General features: G+C 55.9%; 2 protein-coding genes across 3 annotated transcripts in view; one reads left to right on the top strand and one right to left on the bottom strand.

Moving 5' to 3' along the window:
• Positions 1 to 9,193, top strand: part of TPCN1 (two pore segment channel 1) — a 27,554-nt gene extending 18,361 nt beyond the window's left edge. Inside the window, exons 19-26 of one of the 2 annotated variants that reach the window (XM_005421473.3) lie at positions 303 to 374; positions 1,299 to 1,388; positions 2,073 to 2,188; positions 2,859 to 2,905; positions 3,298 to 3,451; positions 4,748 to 4,884; positions 5,571 to 5,651; positions 6,642 to 9,193. In XM_005421473.3, the coding sequence (XP_005421530.2) occupies positions 303 to 374; positions 1,299 to 1,388; positions 2,073 to 2,188; positions 2,859 to 2,905; positions 3,298 to 3,451; positions 4,748 to 4,884; positions 5,571 to 5,651; positions 6,642 to 6,764 (820 nt within the window). In that variant the 3' untranslated portion in view covers positions 6,765 to 9,193. The remainder of the gene's footprint in view (positions 1 to 302; positions 375 to 1,298; positions 1,389 to 2,072; positions 2,189 to 2,858; positions 2,906 to 3,297; positions 3,452 to 4,747; positions 4,885 to 5,570; positions 5,652 to 6,641) is intronic. The other variant, XM_031057447.1, reaches the window with a different exon arrangement.
• An 894-nt stretch (positions 9,194 to 10,087) lies between these two features.
• Positions 10,088 to 14,920, bottom strand: SLC8B1 (solute carrier family 8 member B1). Its single transcript, XM_031057431.1, is given in 15 exon segments — positions 10,088 to 11,099; positions 11,175 to 11,239; positions 11,741 to 11,821; positions 11,905 to 12,058; positions 12,240 to 12,361; positions 12,732 to 12,873; positions 13,040 to 13,170; positions 13,357 to 13,413; positions 13,496 to 13,603; positions 13,680 to 13,847; positions 13,939 to 14,044; positions 14,276 to 14,333; positions 14,430 to 14,482; positions 14,581 to 14,827; positions 14,829 to 14,920. Coding segments are annotated over 15 exon segments (1,782 nt in total). The 3' UTR covers positions 10,088 to 10,901.
• Between the last annotated feature and the right edge of the window lie 253 nt (positions 14,921 to 15,173).

Genomic DNA, 15,173 nt, shown 5'->3' with positions numbered 1-15,173 from the left:
ACATGGGCTTAGTGTAAGTTCTTACAATTTTTAGGAGTTTTAAATAGCTGTTTATGCATCATGCCATGTAAAAAGACAGCCTTTTTTCCCTGACATCCTCAGTCTTGTAGAATATGTCATAAACATTTAGGTGGGACAGCAGGGAGGTGAGCAGAGACCACTTGAGCAAGAGCAGTGAGGTGTCAGGAAACTTCACTGTCATTGACCTGCAAGGTAGAGAGGGCTGGGATTCTCCTTTTTGCTCTTTCCCCCAACACCAGGAGAGCTGCAGGCTGTGGGTAACTCCTGGCCTCTCCTTTCAGGCTGTTCAAGCTGAAGAAACGCTACAGGAACGTGCTGGACACCATGTTTGAGCTGTTCCCTCGCATGGCCAGGTACCACCTCTGCCCCTGGGGTGGTGGCAGGGACAGGGGAATGAAGGTTTGGGGTCAGGGCAGGGACCTGCCCAACCTGCAGAAGGGATTTAGGGGTGATGGCAGAGAGGGGAATGAAGGTTTGGGGTCAGGGTAGGGACATGCCCAACCTGCAGAAGGGATTTAGGGGTGATGGCAGAGAGGGGAATGAAGGTTTGGGGTCAGGCTGCGGACCTGTCCAACCTGCTCTGATGTGTCAGTGGGTAGTTACTGGTTCTTCTGAACCAGTGGAGTGTTCATCTTCCAATTCCTTGGAACAGCAACATTGCAGCACCCCGGGCTCCTCCAGCTTTGGTGGTAGGAGGAAAAGTAAGAGTCCCTGCTTGTTTTAGTTTTTCTCCCCCATCCCAGCTCTTGCTGGAAGACAAAGCCCCTGTGGGAGGAACATTGGCATGAATCCCCTTGGCCCCAGCTGTTCCCTGTCCTCAGCAGAGCCCCTGGAGAGCATTTTTGTGGAATGGTTGGGCAGAGGGAGCCTGGAGCTTGAGTGCTGCTCCTCAGCCCTGCCTGAGCTGGCTGGAGAGCCCTGCTCTTGGCACAGTCCCTGCTGCAAGGATGTGGAGAGGGCACAAACAGTGTGTGGTGTTCTTTAGTGAAGGAGCTGTGGAGAGATGTTTATTGAACAGAAAAGGACAGCCTGGGAGGGGATCCAGGCTGCTCTTTGGTTTCTCTCTTCAGTGAGTGGCAAACTCCTTGTCCAAGGGCTCCCTGAATGAGAGCAGCCAAGAGCTGCAGAGCCGCAGCAGCAGGGAGGGCAGGCTGGGGTTTCCAGTGCTGCTTCCCATCCCTTGGAAATTCCTCCCAGAGCAACCAGCCTAGGATTTTGTGTTTCCCTGCCTTAGCAACCCTTCAGCAGCACAGTACTCTTTCTGTTTCTGCCTCCAGCCTGGGGTTAACCCTGCTGATCTTCTACTATTGCTTTGCCATTGTTGGCATGGAGTTCTTTGCTGGCGTGGTCTACCCGAACTGCTGCAAGTGAGTACCTCAATCCAGCCCCCTCAAGAGTGCTGTTGGTGCTCAGGAGCAGGGAGCTCTGGCAACTCCATTTCCCTGTGGAGAAGTGGCCTGGGGCTGAATGGGGCTTTGTGGCTAAGGCAACAAGTGGCAAAAATCCAGGAGATAATTCATTTCTCTTGCTCCATGCCTGGAAGTGTCCAAGGTCAGGTTGGGCAGGGCTTGGAGCAACCTGGGATGGTGGAAGGTGTCCCTGCCCATGGCAGGGGGTGGAACTGGATGAGCTTTAAGGTCCTTTCCTACCCAAACCATTCTGTTTCTATGATGCCAGAGTTGCTTGTCCAGCAGTGAATTCACCCAACATAAATTCATTCACCTGGTCCTGGACTCTAAGCTGTGCTGTGCCCATTTCACCTTTAATGATGGCAGACCACTTGGAAATGCCAAGCTTGAAGGGTGTGAGCCAAGGAACTCAAACTCTCAGTTTCTCTGGTATAATATTTGCTGAATGATTAGAAAGACTCCATGTGCTCATGTGCTGTGAAGGGGAGAGGATTCCTTTCAGAGGAAAAGACAAATATTGGCTTAGAGGTAGAAATTGTCACTCTTCTTACCATGTTCTAGAGGGGCTGCTGTTTATAATTTTTTAGATTTTCCTTGCTTTTCCAATCTCTGCTGATTCTTTATCCTGTTTTCTCCACTCAGCACAAGCACGGTCGCAGATTCCTACCGCTGGGTGAACCACACAGTTGGCAACAAAACAGTCGTGGAGGAAGGTTATTACTATCTCAACAACTTTGACAACATTCTGAACAGCTTTGGTAAGGGCACTTTTGTCCCTAGAAAAGATTATCCTGTGTTCCTGCAGAGCTGGATGGCTCTGTAGTGCTCATGTGAGCCTGGTCCTCTCGCAGGCAGTCCTGCTAATGCACCTCACTCGCATCCTGCTCTTTCTGCCTGGAGAGCTCCAGCTGACTGATTGTGCCAGGATGCTCTGCAGGGTAAGCAGAGGTCTCTCAGAGCCAGCTGGAAACCAGCAGATCTGTCTGGCTGCTGATCAGACCAGAGGTGCTCAAGGAGGGCATTAAGACACTGCCCTTCTAAAGAACCAACAGCGTTGCCTCTCTTTAAACCCTCTGATGAAGAATAATTTGAATGTGTTGATTGCTCTCCATGATTTTTCATAATATGTGAGCAGAATGCTTATCTCCTGGAGATTTCAGAGGTCTCCATGCTGTCTGGTGAGGAGTCAGGTCTGGTTTCTTTAAGAAACAGAGATGGAACCATGCTGCAGGTTCTGTGGGTCTCACCCTTTGTCTGAAGGAGCTGCAATGGGGAGGGTCTGCATTCTCTCTGGATTTGCTGTCTTTATTCAAACTTGGCTGTCTTGTGCCAGTCTTCCCTGTCAAACACTTCATCTAAAAATCACTGTAAAGCAGGTCAGGATGGATAAAACAATTACCTGTGTGTGTTTTCTCCCTCTGTGTGCAGTGACACTGTTTGAGCTGACGGTGGTCAACGACTGGTACATCATCATGGTGAGTGAGCCCCTGCAGGCAGCACAGGCTGCTAGCTCAGGCACACTTTGCACACCTCCACTGCTTTCTTCCATAGTGGCTTTGTTGCCTGATATCTTTTGGCCCTGTTGGGAGGCATTTGACCCCTGCCATACTGCTGGGAACGTTTCAGGCTTCACAGGCTGGACAAACAAAGTCACCCTGTGCTCCAGTTTGTCACCCTGCTGTCCAAAGCCACCAGCTTTGGATGTTCTGTGTGTTTGCTTGTAGGAACATCTCTGTTGGGGCATTGAGCATTGCACAAGCAGTCCCTGGGGGCAGAGTGTTTATGCTGCTTTGTGCCTGCTGATAAGCAGTTAACGCTGCCTCTCCCTCCTTTGGTGCACTGCTCACTTCTTCCCTCTCCTCTTTAGGAAGGGGTGACATCCCAAACCACTCACTGGAGCCGTCTGTACTTCATGATCTTCTACATTGTGACCATGGTGGTGATGACAATCATCGTGGCTTTCATCCTGGACGCTTTTGTGTTCCGCATGAACTACACTCGGAAGAACCAGGATTCAGAAGGTCAGAGCTGAGGCCTGGCTGACCTGCAGCCTTGTGTCTTCTCTCCCTGGTACTTCATGTCTCTAGGAGAAAATGAGATTGGCCAGGAAAAAACAGATTTTTTAATTTTTTTTTTAACCTGACATCCTGAGCTAATTCTTTTGCTCGTTGTTCTTTTGCTCGAGCTTGTTCTTTGTGTGATATTTCTGTCTGGTCTTTCTGCTCTGCCCTTCATCTCTCCCCCAGAATTCTCCAAAAAGCATGGATGGGTGTATTTATATGGGTTTTACATCTGTCTATGTGCACACACACAAACTTCAACCACTTGAGCCATTTCAACCAAATTCTTTGAAATAGGAAGTCTGTGTGCATTTCATGCAAGGTTTCTAGGAAACATTGCAGCAATGATGTAGCAAAGCTCAATGAAGGACCTTGCAGGAAGGGAAGAATGATAATTTTTTTAAACCAATTTCCCTTCCTCACTAATACACTCACTGGTGGCAGGATGTGTCTCCAAGGTGATTTGCCAGCACTTTTTGCCATGACCTGGAGGACAACAGACACTGCCTGTCCAGTTCTTCCCACGTTTTCTGGTTGTGCTCAGGCTGCTGACTCTGTGCTGGTTTTGGACATGCCTTTCCCTCTAGGAACTGGCAGAAACTGGGCTCTGCATTCCCCTCATCACTTACTCACTGTCCTTTTTCCTCCTGAGCTGGGGGTCTGGAACTGCAGGCCCCTTCCTGACCTGCTAATTCAGGTGCCAAAGCCACACTCATGGCTCACAGCCCTTCTCCTGCTGTTCCTTCAGGTGAAGGCCCCACCCCCCTGGGGCTTTGGTGCCAGAAGATCAAATTTGTGTGGCCCAGGAGCTGCTAATTAGGGAAACACTTGTGATCCTTCCTGCACCCAGTTTGAAGGGAGCAGTGAAGGACATTAGTTAGCCCTAGGCTCCCAAGCTCTCTTAGGCAGGTGAAGGTCAAAAGGCAGCAACTCATGTGTGATTATTTGATTTCTTAACTTACAGGCCAGCAAAAAACCTACAAGATTTTTTGTTTTTTGTGATACCAAGGAGCCTGATGAGAATAGTTTGAGTCAGAAGGTTTGCTGGCCCTTCTCACTAGCTAACTTTCTCCCTGCCTTGTTGGGTGTTGAGCATATCCATGTTCCAGTCACAGAAGCAGGTACAGACTGTACCTGAGCTCTGGCTTGGCCCTGTGTGCTTTAGCTTTGCCTTCCAGGTTATCATAGCAGCTGTTGAAGCAATGCTCATCTTGGTGACTTTTTTTTTCCCCCTCTTTCTGTTTCTTGCATCTCCAGAAGACAATGGCATTGTTCTGGAGAAGGAGATCTCCAAGGAGGAGGTGATTGGCATAATTGAGCTGTACAAGAGGACTTCAGCTGCCACTGAAACAGCTCAGCTGCAGAAGATTGTGTTGCAGATGGACAAATATGGGGTAAGAGGAAACCCTGTGAGTCCTCACCTTCAGGGAGGGAGGTGTGCAGGGCACTGTGTCTGTCTGGAGAGAGAAGATCCACCTGCCTGTGTGGTGTTGGGGGCTGAGCTGCTGGAAGGACTCTGCAGCATCTCAGAATTTTGCTGCTCTGGAAAGCAGCAGCTGCTCCTTGCATAGCCTTGACAAAGTCTGGTCCCTGCTGCCTGAAAGCTTCCCTGAGAGCTGTCCTGGCCCCTGCTGACTGTAAAAAAGCATATTTATTTTTCCTCTAAGGAAGCCACTCTCTCTGTGCTGTCAGAGAGCACTGGGGCTGGGACAGTCCTGGAGCGTTATGCAGCAGCATGATGGCATTGATTCCTGATCCTTCCTTTCTCCATGGCACTGCTTATGCTTCCATTCTAAAACATTCTACACTGGGAAGATGAGCTCTTGTCTCAGAACTGTTGTGTCATGCATCTGGGCAGAGCTGAGTGGTTGTTTTAACAATGCCCACTGTACCCTTGTGTCACCATGGCACAGGGCAGGTGCTGCAGCCTCTCAGGGGACAGCAGAAGGAGCCTGGGGTGGCCTGAGCTCATCAGTGGGTGATGGGTGTCCACAGGAAGGAAGTTCCAGGACAGATCCAGCTGCTCAGTGACTGATGAATGTCTTTTTTGGTGTTTCCTCCTCCTTCCCCAACTCTCCAGCAAATGTCCACAGTGTTCCTGGGACGCAGGTCGAGGACCAAGAGTGACCTGAGTATGAAGATGTATGAGGAGGAGATCCAGGTATGTGGGGCTGAGCTGGAGCTGCCAGCAGGTCTGTGGTGAGAGCATTCCCTGGGATAATAACCCATCCTGTCAAGCACTGGGCACTGCTTTCCTCTGAGCCCAGGGTTTGTTACCCCACAGAGCACACCAGAGCTCCTCAGCGGCTGCAGGTGTGTCAGGCCAGTGACAGTAACCACCCTGGGTGTGTGCACAGGCACTCCTGCTTTGCTGAGCTGCCCTGGGCTCCCCAGGTGTCTGCTGGGGCTGTGAGCACAGTGTGGTGCTGCCTGGGGCTGAGCTGCTGAGCACTGAGCTCTTAAAGCTCTGCAATGTGGTTGTGTTTGAGCTTAGGTGTGTCTGTCTGACACAGAAACCAAGGCTGGCTTATCCCAGGCTGGCCTGCCTGGTTTGCAGGCTGAGCAAGATGGGAGACAAGGAAATCAGCAGATTCCCTGGAGTTTTAGCACCTTTCTGCCAGTGCCACCCATGGTCAGGAGCTTTCTGCCATGGCTTTGGTCACTGCCAAAGGTAGTTGAAGGTCGTGGGCTAATGTAATGATTAGTGCTGAAAAAATTAGTCTTGTAACCATTTGTATCTGTCCTTTGTCCCCAGAGCAGACAGATTGGGGGTGAGTCTTGAGTTCCCCTAAGGAAAATGCACATTATTTACCATGGGGCTGGGTCACCTGCAGAGAAACTTCCTGCCTGTTCTGCTTGGTCTGTGGCTGAGGGATGTGACATCCTGGCACAGCCTGGGTGCTGCCCAGCCCCAGGAGCTGCTCTGCCAGTCCCAGACATCATGGGAACAGCCATCCTCAAGCCCTGGGTGTTCAGGAGGGATGTCCTGAGGGTGGGAAGTTCCCTTGTGCAAGGTCTGGGCTGTTCCAGGAGGTTAGGCTGCACCCAGGGCTTTGGGAACAGCGCTCTGTGCCTGGAAAATGTACCCCCACTGCAGGCTCTGCCCTTTTGGGGTGGTCCTGATTGCTGCCTGTTTCCTCCCCTGCTGCAGGAATGGTATGAGGAGCACTCCAGGAAGGAGGAATCTCAGCCACCAGTGCAAGAGGCTGCATCTGCTCCCAGCAGCTCCCTGAAGCCCCTGAGCCTCCGGCAGCGCTCCCAGACTGTCATTTAGGCCCAGCTAACACAGCCACCTTCTATGCAATAACCTAGAGTATTCCTGCCCAGCCAGCCTGGATTTTGGGAGGGTGTATATAGATCTGTCAGTGTACCAGTGTAGGGATCAAATCTTGCCCCCAGCAGTGGTTGCTGAGAAGCCAGAGGCCCAGGGGGCTGGGGGGAAGGCTGCTGCACACAGATGTGATGCACATCTGGGCAGAACAGAGCCCTTACCCCTCTGAGCCCCTTCCCAGGCTCCAGCTGCTGCTGTTGCTTGTCTTAGCACTAACAGACCTTGGGGAAAGGGATGTGTAATCCATTAACAGCAGGGAATTCGCTGAAGTCACCTGCTTAACAGTAAAACTTGGGCCCTTTTGGAAGATCCCTGTTGCTCAAAGGGTACCACTAACCTAGGGACAAAAGATCAGGGAGTGAGTTTTTGTTTCTGCTCCACCTTCCTTATGCAAAGAAAGGGGAGGTGGTGTGAAATCTCAGCACTTTTGGAAGGGCAGCCTGCCCTCCCCCTCCTTTTTGGCACTCCTAGATGCACTCCAGCAGTAGCTCCAGCTCTGTAGTAGCTCCAGCTCTGATTACTGAATTTTGCTGTTCCCAAGTAGTTCTGAGGCAGAACTGAGGGCCAGCACCTCATCATGCTATGGCCATAGGTGGGGCAGGGCTTTGGGGACTGTCTCTGCATCACTGCTGGTCAGTCCTGCCCGTGGCACTGTCTGGGCTTGGGGTCACCTCTGCAAACCCCAGAGCTCCTGTCTCTGCTCAGGGAGGGGGATTCTGAGGGTGACATGGCTGTGGGGCTCTGCCACTTGGCCACCTGCCCTGTGAAACCTCTCTGCCTGGTCCTTAGCTGGCATAAATGGCTGGGAAGGTTAAGCAGAGCTCCTGGGCATCACACACTCCTGCTGATCAGTCCTCATCCCAGCTGAGCAAGTCCCAGCCCAGAGTGAGGCTCCCTTGCAGGAATGTTTCTCAGGCTGGAAAAGTTCAGCTCAGTCAGGTGTTGGGAAGATCCACTGAAGAGCTCTACTGTTCCCCTGGGTTGTGGGTGCAGGAGGAACGTGGAAGTCAAGGATTCTTCTCACCTGTCTGCTTTTCTGCACCTGAGAACTGAGGGATGAGGAGGGAGAAGGGATCCCTTCCCAGCTCTGCCACGTTTGTGGGATGGTGGCAGTTGTGTCACCTTTGAAGCTGTCTCTCCAAGTCCCTCTTCTCCCTGTCAGCACTGGAAGTTCTGAGGGCTGGAAGTCCCCGGCAGCTGGGAGGTTCCCTCACCTCTTGCTGTTTGATTTTTCCTCAGGTTCAGATTAAAGAGTGGAGCTTCCTGAGGAGGCTTCCCCCTTCTCCCAGTGCCCCAGGCAGTGGGAGATGTGTGTCCCAATCCCTTTGTCCCACATGCCTGTCCTTGGTGGCCTCACCTCGTGGCACGAGGACAGCAGGAGAGGGCTGATCCCACCTGGGCAGCTCAGGAGCATTTCCTGGGTGGGTGAGACTTTCAGAGGGAGGCAAGACAGAGCTGCTTCTGGAAATCTCTCCCTCCATGGCACGGTGGGAGCACTTGGAAGGAGTGGGAGAGCAGCACACACGCACCAGTGGCTGCTCCCAGCCCTTGCCAAACTCCCTGGGTGCCTCACGGCAACTCTTTGTTTTCTTTCTGGATACTTGCAGATATGAAACTACTTCTGAGCTGACCCATGAAGGACCTTAAAGGGCTGTTTTCCAAACCATAAATTCAGCCACAAATGAAGGAGCAGTGCAGTTGTTGCTCTTGCAGTTGCTCTGCGTGGAGTGGCAGCCCGGGAGGTTTATGCAGATTAGTCCTGGGGCTGCAGGAGATGGTGTTTATTGTGCTTTAACTTGTGGCCAGGCTGAATGAGCATTATGAAGGTTAGTGGGGAAAAAAATGTGGCTGTGGTTAATCTCCACATTCCCCTACAGCTGATTTCTCCTGGCAGGGCTATCAGTGACTTTTTTTTTTTTCTTTGGGGGTTTTCTGGGTGTGAAAAGAGCTGTGGCTTTAAGCTGTGCTGAGGAAGGCACTGAGGGCTGATCATGCAATAAAGGGCTCCCTGGAGGGCTGGGGGTCAGGGTGCTGCCTCCAAGGTGTAGATCCTCCCCCACATACCCCCTGTGTTCATTATTTTTGTATAACCAAGGAGGGCAGCAGCAGTTTGCTTCTTCCATATGACTTTGGAAGGAAACAAAGTTTGAGTACGGGGCATCCCCTTCTATTTATCCTCCTCTCCCTCCCCCCACACACAGACTGACAATGGAGACAATCATTTTGTAGGGAGCACGGGAGGAAGCGCTGCAGGATTTTGTATGCTGGCGTTTTGTTTATAAAAAAAACTGATTTTATGGACGTGTCTGTCAGATGTTCTCTAGATTTTTTTCAGGCGCACTAATAAAGAGCATCCTCGGCTTCGTAAAGGCTTCCTTTCCTCCTTCCCTTGTTATTGCAGAGGTGGGGTTGGCCAAGCTGGAGCATTTCCAGTGTTTGAAGAGGAGCCTGCCTGCCCTCTCTGGTCACAAGTGCTTGTGTTGGGAATATTTTGTGTGCATGCCTCACCGAGCTGCTCCACATTCCTGTTCCAGGACGTTACAGAGCCTGCCTTCCCTTCTGCCTTCCCCCTGCCAGCTTTTTCCCTAAACATCAATATAACTCTTTCAAAGTTGGGTTTTTTAAGGTGCAGTGTTGAGGCCAGCAGGGGTGTTTGACCCTGCACCTCTGTGCTGGGACGTGTGCCAGGGTTTGGATTGCTTTAGCCCTGCCTGTGGCAGGAAGTGGGCGTTGTGTCCCGATCGTTCGGCAGCAAGGTCGGGGCAGAGCCGATGGCTGTGGGCACAGGGAGGGTTATTTTTTGTGAAAGCTGCTGGTGTCTGTTAGAAAAAGGAGAAATGCTCCTCAGGCCCAGGAGGAAAGGAGGAAGAACCAGGTCTGACAGTTGTGGTGTTTGCTCAACACCCCCCTCTCCTGTGGGGCAGGGATGAGGGTGTCCCTCTGTTCCAGCCTGTGTCCTGTGTCCCCTCCAGCTGGGAGCAGCACCCCCAGCCCACCCCCCATTCTCCTGGCACTGTGGGCCCTGCAGGAGTCCCTGTCCCCAGGGCTGAGCCGTGCTGACCCCGTTCTCAGTGTGACAGCACGTGACTGCTCTTGGGACATCAGCTACTGGAAACCACTTCCCCACTCCCTTGGGAAAAACCACTCTGGGTGTCCCAGGCTCCTCAGCCCTGGCTGCTCCCTCTCACCCCAAAGGCTCTGTGCTGAGTAAAGGCTGAGTCAGACCAGCACACAGCAGGAGCAATGACCCTTGCAGCAGGCAAAAGTCAAGGTTGGGTTTGTGTTTGTTTTTTATTGCAGTTTTTTACAGTGCCTAAATCTAGTCCTGCCAGAGGTCAACACTGTGTGTGGAAACCTCCAAGTCCTTTCCTACAGCTCTGCCCACCCCAGGAAGAGGAGAAAAGTAGGATCTGAAACTCAGGTTGAAAAACACCACTAAAAAAGCAGGGGAAAAACCAGCCTCCCTTGGTTTGGTGCTTGTTTTTCCCTCAGGCTTTGCTTGCACTAAACCCACTGCATCCCTGGAGCACTGTGTCCCCTTAGCCCTGTCTGGCTGTGCCCTGTCTGCTGCTCCAGCCCCTGATGCCAACAGGGACAGTCTTTCCCAAGGACAGATGTGTGCCTGGGCTGGGGCAGTGCCACCCTGTGCAGCACAACTGCCCCATGGCACGGAGCTCAGGAGGGGAAGGTGAGCTGAGGAGGCAGAACCAAGGGTGAACTGCCCCAGCTCTGTCCCAGAGCATGGCAGGGAGCTCAGGAGGGGAAGGTGAGCTGTGGAAGCAGAACCTCCCCTGCTGTGCCCCTGAGCTGGAGCTTCCCCATCCCCTGCTCCTGCTCTGCCCCCCGACACAGCTGAGGTTTTGATGCTGCCCCTGCCCAGAGTTCCCTAAATTACAGATTAAAGCAGAGGATGTGGGCACGGACAGCTCCTCCCCCAGAGCACAGCAGGGCCCGAGGGCTGGCTGGCACCTCCAGCAGCACGGTGAGGTGGAGGTGCCCTTGTCCCCTGGCAGGGACAGGGGAGGGCACAGCCAGGCCCCGCTGTGGTGGGAGGCAGAGCGAGCCTGGGGCTGGAGCCGCTCAGGGGGTGGAGAAATGGATGACCCTGAACTCGGTGAGCAGGGCCACGCACAGGAACAGCAGGTAGGAGGCGATGAGGCAGACGCCATAGGGCTGTCCCAGCTGGAAGCACTGCGCCGGCACCGTCACCAAGGAGAACACCAGGCTCAGCCCCAGCGCCCCGGCCAGCACCCACACCAGGGGGCTGTCAGGCTCCAGCTGTGGGGAGAGCAGGGTGATGAGGGGTGACAACGGCTCCTGCTGCCAGCCTGGCCCATGTCACCACAGCCTTACCTTCACCAGCGGCTGGCTGCTGGTCATCTGCAGCAGGCAGCCCAGCCCCACGCCGACCAGGATGTCTGGAGCACGTTCAGGATGGACACACAGCACTGAGCCCATCCCTCTGCCCCCCCATCCTCCTCCTTCCTGCACGGCTGAAGCATTCTCTGTGCTGAGTGCCACCCTGAGCACTCGAGGAGAGGCTTCACCCAAAACCCACTCAAGCGAGGCACAGCCCCCTCCTTCCCTTTGTAAAATCCCAAATCTGCACGCTCCAGCCCAAACTCCCGCCCAGCTGGGGCAGCTGTGGGGACAAGGGGGGTCCTGTCCCCACAGCTGTGGGTCCTGTCCCCACACGGGGGTGCTGCTGGCTGTGTCTCTGCCCCTCCCAAACCCCTCACTGTCCCCTTGCACTGTGGGAACACTGCGGGCTTTGCCAGCGTTGGAGGGACTCTGGAATGGATCCCAGCTCCTCTCCAGGGATCCCACAGCACAAAGGGCTCTCCTGGGCTGTAGGCAGGGAAACTTGGGCAGCTCCTGCCCCAGGTGGCAGCACCCTGGCCCTGGCATGCTCAGGATACTGAAGATGATGCCCCCGAAGCAGGCGGAGAAGGCCATGCGGGGATAGCCCTGCCGGGCCATGGTGAGGTCGGAGAAGGTGTCTGTGGAGGGACAGAGGAGACCTGGGGCATGGCAGGGGCACCCCAGCGTGTGCCAGGGGCACTGGGAGCTGCAGAGCCCTCACCCCCGATGCTGTTGCCCCAGGCCAGCAGTGTGAGGCCCAGCACGGTGTTGCTGAGCTGGAAGATGATGCCCAGGGTGCGCAGGATGTTCACCAGCTCCGTGGCTGCGGCGTTGATCCACATGGCGCTGGCCAAAAACCCAAGGAAGGCAAACACCTGATGGGAAAAGGAGCAAGCTGGTCCCTGTGTGCATCCCTGCACACCTCCTGGCATCCCTCCTGGGACTTGGGAACTGGGAGAGACCTCCAGCTTCCTGCTCTGCCCCAGGACTCCCAGCCCAGTCTGGAGCAGGCTGTGCTGGTCCCTGGTGGGTGCTCAGGGCTGGGGGACACCTTACACAGTGGTACTTGGGTGGCTCCTCATTGCTCGTGGTGATGAAGATGATGAGGGCCAGGGCAGAGGCAACCAGTGTGACCAGTGCCCAGACTGGGAAGATGCCCTGGATCTGGTAGAGCCCATCTGCACATGGTGGGGAGAGGAGGGACAGAGAGGCTGGGACAGGATCCCACCAGGCTTGAGGTGGAGGTAAAGCCTTGTCAGCTAAAGCCACCTCACCCTACACCCCCACAGAGTTGCTCCCCTCTGTGCCTCAGTTTCCCCAGGCAGGCCAGGCCTGCTCCATGTTCCCCCCAGGACCTGGATGCTGGTGGGCCCAAGCCCCCCAGCCTTGTCAGGGTGTATGCAGCTGCAAACACAGCCTGGCTCTCCCCTGCCCATCCCTCCTCCCCACAATGGGGAGCCAGCTCTGATAGGCTCCTGCAGTCCCCAGGGCTTTGGTGGCCTCTCAGTCCTGTCCCTTCTGCAAGCTGGGACTGCCGCAGGCTCTTACAGGCGCCTGACTTCAGGGTGAGGACGCAGAGCAGGGGGCTGGTGAGGATGTGCAGGCAGTTGAGGGGTCTCTTCCAGTTCAGGTCATCCTTGTCAGGGTCCACAACAGGAACGGTGAGCAGCAGCACCAGCTCCACAGGCACCTGGCACAGGGGACACGCACCTGGGACACCCTGCGAGGTGCCCCATGCCCTGCTCCCAACCCCACTGCCCCTGCCCCAAAGCCCCAGGGCACAGAGCCCCAGGGGCCAGCAGGGATGGGGATGTCCCTTGGGGGGCTCCTCCTGGCTCCTGTTGCCCCTTACTCACCCTGAAGGCCTTGAAGAGCCGCCAGTACCAGGGCTTCCTCCTCCACTTGCGGCAGTCCAGGGGGCTGAGGGCCGAGGTGAGGATGCGCAGGGAGCTCTCCCGGGAGGGCAGCAGGGGCCGGTACTCCTCCCCTGCGAGGGGCCACGGGGCTGAGCGGGCTGGGGGCTCCCTGGGTGTTCCCAGGGAGCTCCCCCTGCCCCACGAGCTGTCACCCCACGGGCTCAGTCACACCTGCAGCAGCCTGGGGGGAAACAGCCCCCTCTGGGACCCCCGAGGACAGAGCAGAGCCAGCCCTGAGCCCACAGGGTACAACGTACCATAGTCCCCGCTGTTTGTGCTCGAGGGCTCCGGCTCTTCCACATCTGTCGGCATCTCTGTGGGGAAGAGGAGAGGGCAGGGGCACTGGAAGGGCACCCCCACGCCCCGGGGGTCCCATCCCAGCGGGGCAGCCCTTACCTGGCTCCCAGGCTCCGGGAGGGGCCAGCCCGTCCCCGCGCTGCCGCCGGTGGATCCAGGTGCAGAGCACCACGGTGAGCACGTAGAACACGTAGAGCCCCAGGTAACCTGAGATGGGGGAGTCATGGGGGAGTCACGGCACCCCCGGGCCGCTCCCACCGTGCCCAGCTCCCACAGCGCTCACCCAGAGCCTCTCCCAGCCTGATCCTGCCCAAGTAGAGCACCACGAAGGTGAGGAAGACGGCCACCATGTAGAAGATGACGTCCCTGAGGAAGGGCCTGGAGGCGGCCGTGAAGGGCTTGACCAGGGCAATGCCCCCGGCCACCACCGTGGTCACAAACACACCGGCACCTGCCAACACAGGGGGACCCTCTTGGGACACGGGACATCCCACAGACCCAAAATGTCACCCTGTGAGGACATGGCACTGGGGCTCCCTTACCAAAGATGGCCCCGATGGCCAGCCCCGCTGTCCGGGGGTCAGAGAAAGCCACCACAGCACTGAAGACATCAGGGGCCCCGTTCCCAAAGGCCAGGAAGGTGACACCATGGAGAGGGGACGTCAAGGAAAAGACCTGGTGTCCTCCTCCCCGTGGGGACACGGGTGCTGTGCACCTCTGTCCAGCGCCAGCACATGACCACTCGTCCCACTCCAACCTCCCAATGGGTTTCCCCTGGCACGGCACCAAGGGGACACAAAGTGACCCTGTCATGGCCACCTCCCCTGCCCTGTCCCCACATCCCTCCTGGCTGAGGGCCCTGTGACTTGCCAAGGATACTGCCACGTTGTGGGACAGCTTCAGGTTGGTGGAGATGGCTGATAAATTAGGGCAGAAGCTGGAAGGGCAGAAAAGGAGACACAGAGAGGTGATGGGGCTACGTGGGGCTCCTGCTCACTCTGGGGACAGTCCCCTCCTCTGCAGGGCCACTCACAACTTCTCTGCTGTCACACCGAGGATGATGAACAGGTACAGGAGCCAGAGAGCCTGTGGGGTCACGAGTGGCACAGAGAGGGGTCAGTGGGGTCCCCATCACACATCCCCCCCAGCAGAGCATTCCCAGCACCGCCCTTTCCCGTCCTTACATAGAGGGTGACAGCCAGGGGCAGCAGCCGGGGTGGGAAGACACAGAAAACCCCATCGAGGTAGTCGAGGAAGCCCCCGTCGATCCGGCAGTCGGGGTTGCTCCGGACGAAGTGGCACCACTCGGAGCTGTTGTACTCCCGAACCTCCCAGCACTGCGGAGCACAGGGGAGGGTGCTCGGCCCGGACCCCCGAGGGGACACTGCCCCCCAAGCGCTGCCATGGGGCTGCTTTGGCGGGTCACTGTCAGCCCTGCCTCAGTTTCCCCACCTGTGCTACACGTGCGTGGGTGCAGGGCCGTGCGAGGGCCAGCAGAGGTGGAAACCCTTGCTCCCATCCCATCCATGTCCCCACACAGCCCACACCCACCCCGGGCCGTGGGAAAGCGCCGGCCTGGCAGGCACAGAGGTTTTCGGAGGAAAAAATCCGGGTGAGGAAATCCGGGCAGCGGAGGAAATCCGGGTGAGATCCCTGCTGCGATGGCGGGGACATGGCACAGGGACGGGACGGGACCCCACCACCCCGGCAGCACCCAAATCCCTCCCGGCGTCCCCCCCGCAAATCCCCAGACTTACATCCAGGCTCAGAGCATCCC

This window comes from Geospiza fortis, unplaced genomic scaffold (genome assembly GCF_000277835.1).
Source record: "Geospiza fortis unplaced genomic scaffold, GeoFor_1.0 scaffold408, whole genome shotgun sequence".
In the NCBI taxonomy this organism is placed as follows: domain Eukaryota; kingdom Metazoa; phylum Chordata; class Aves; order Passeriformes; family Thraupidae; genus Geospiza; species Geospiza fortis.
Note: the sequence above shows the minus strand (reverse complement) of the source record. Positions and strands in the feature narration are given on the sequence as shown.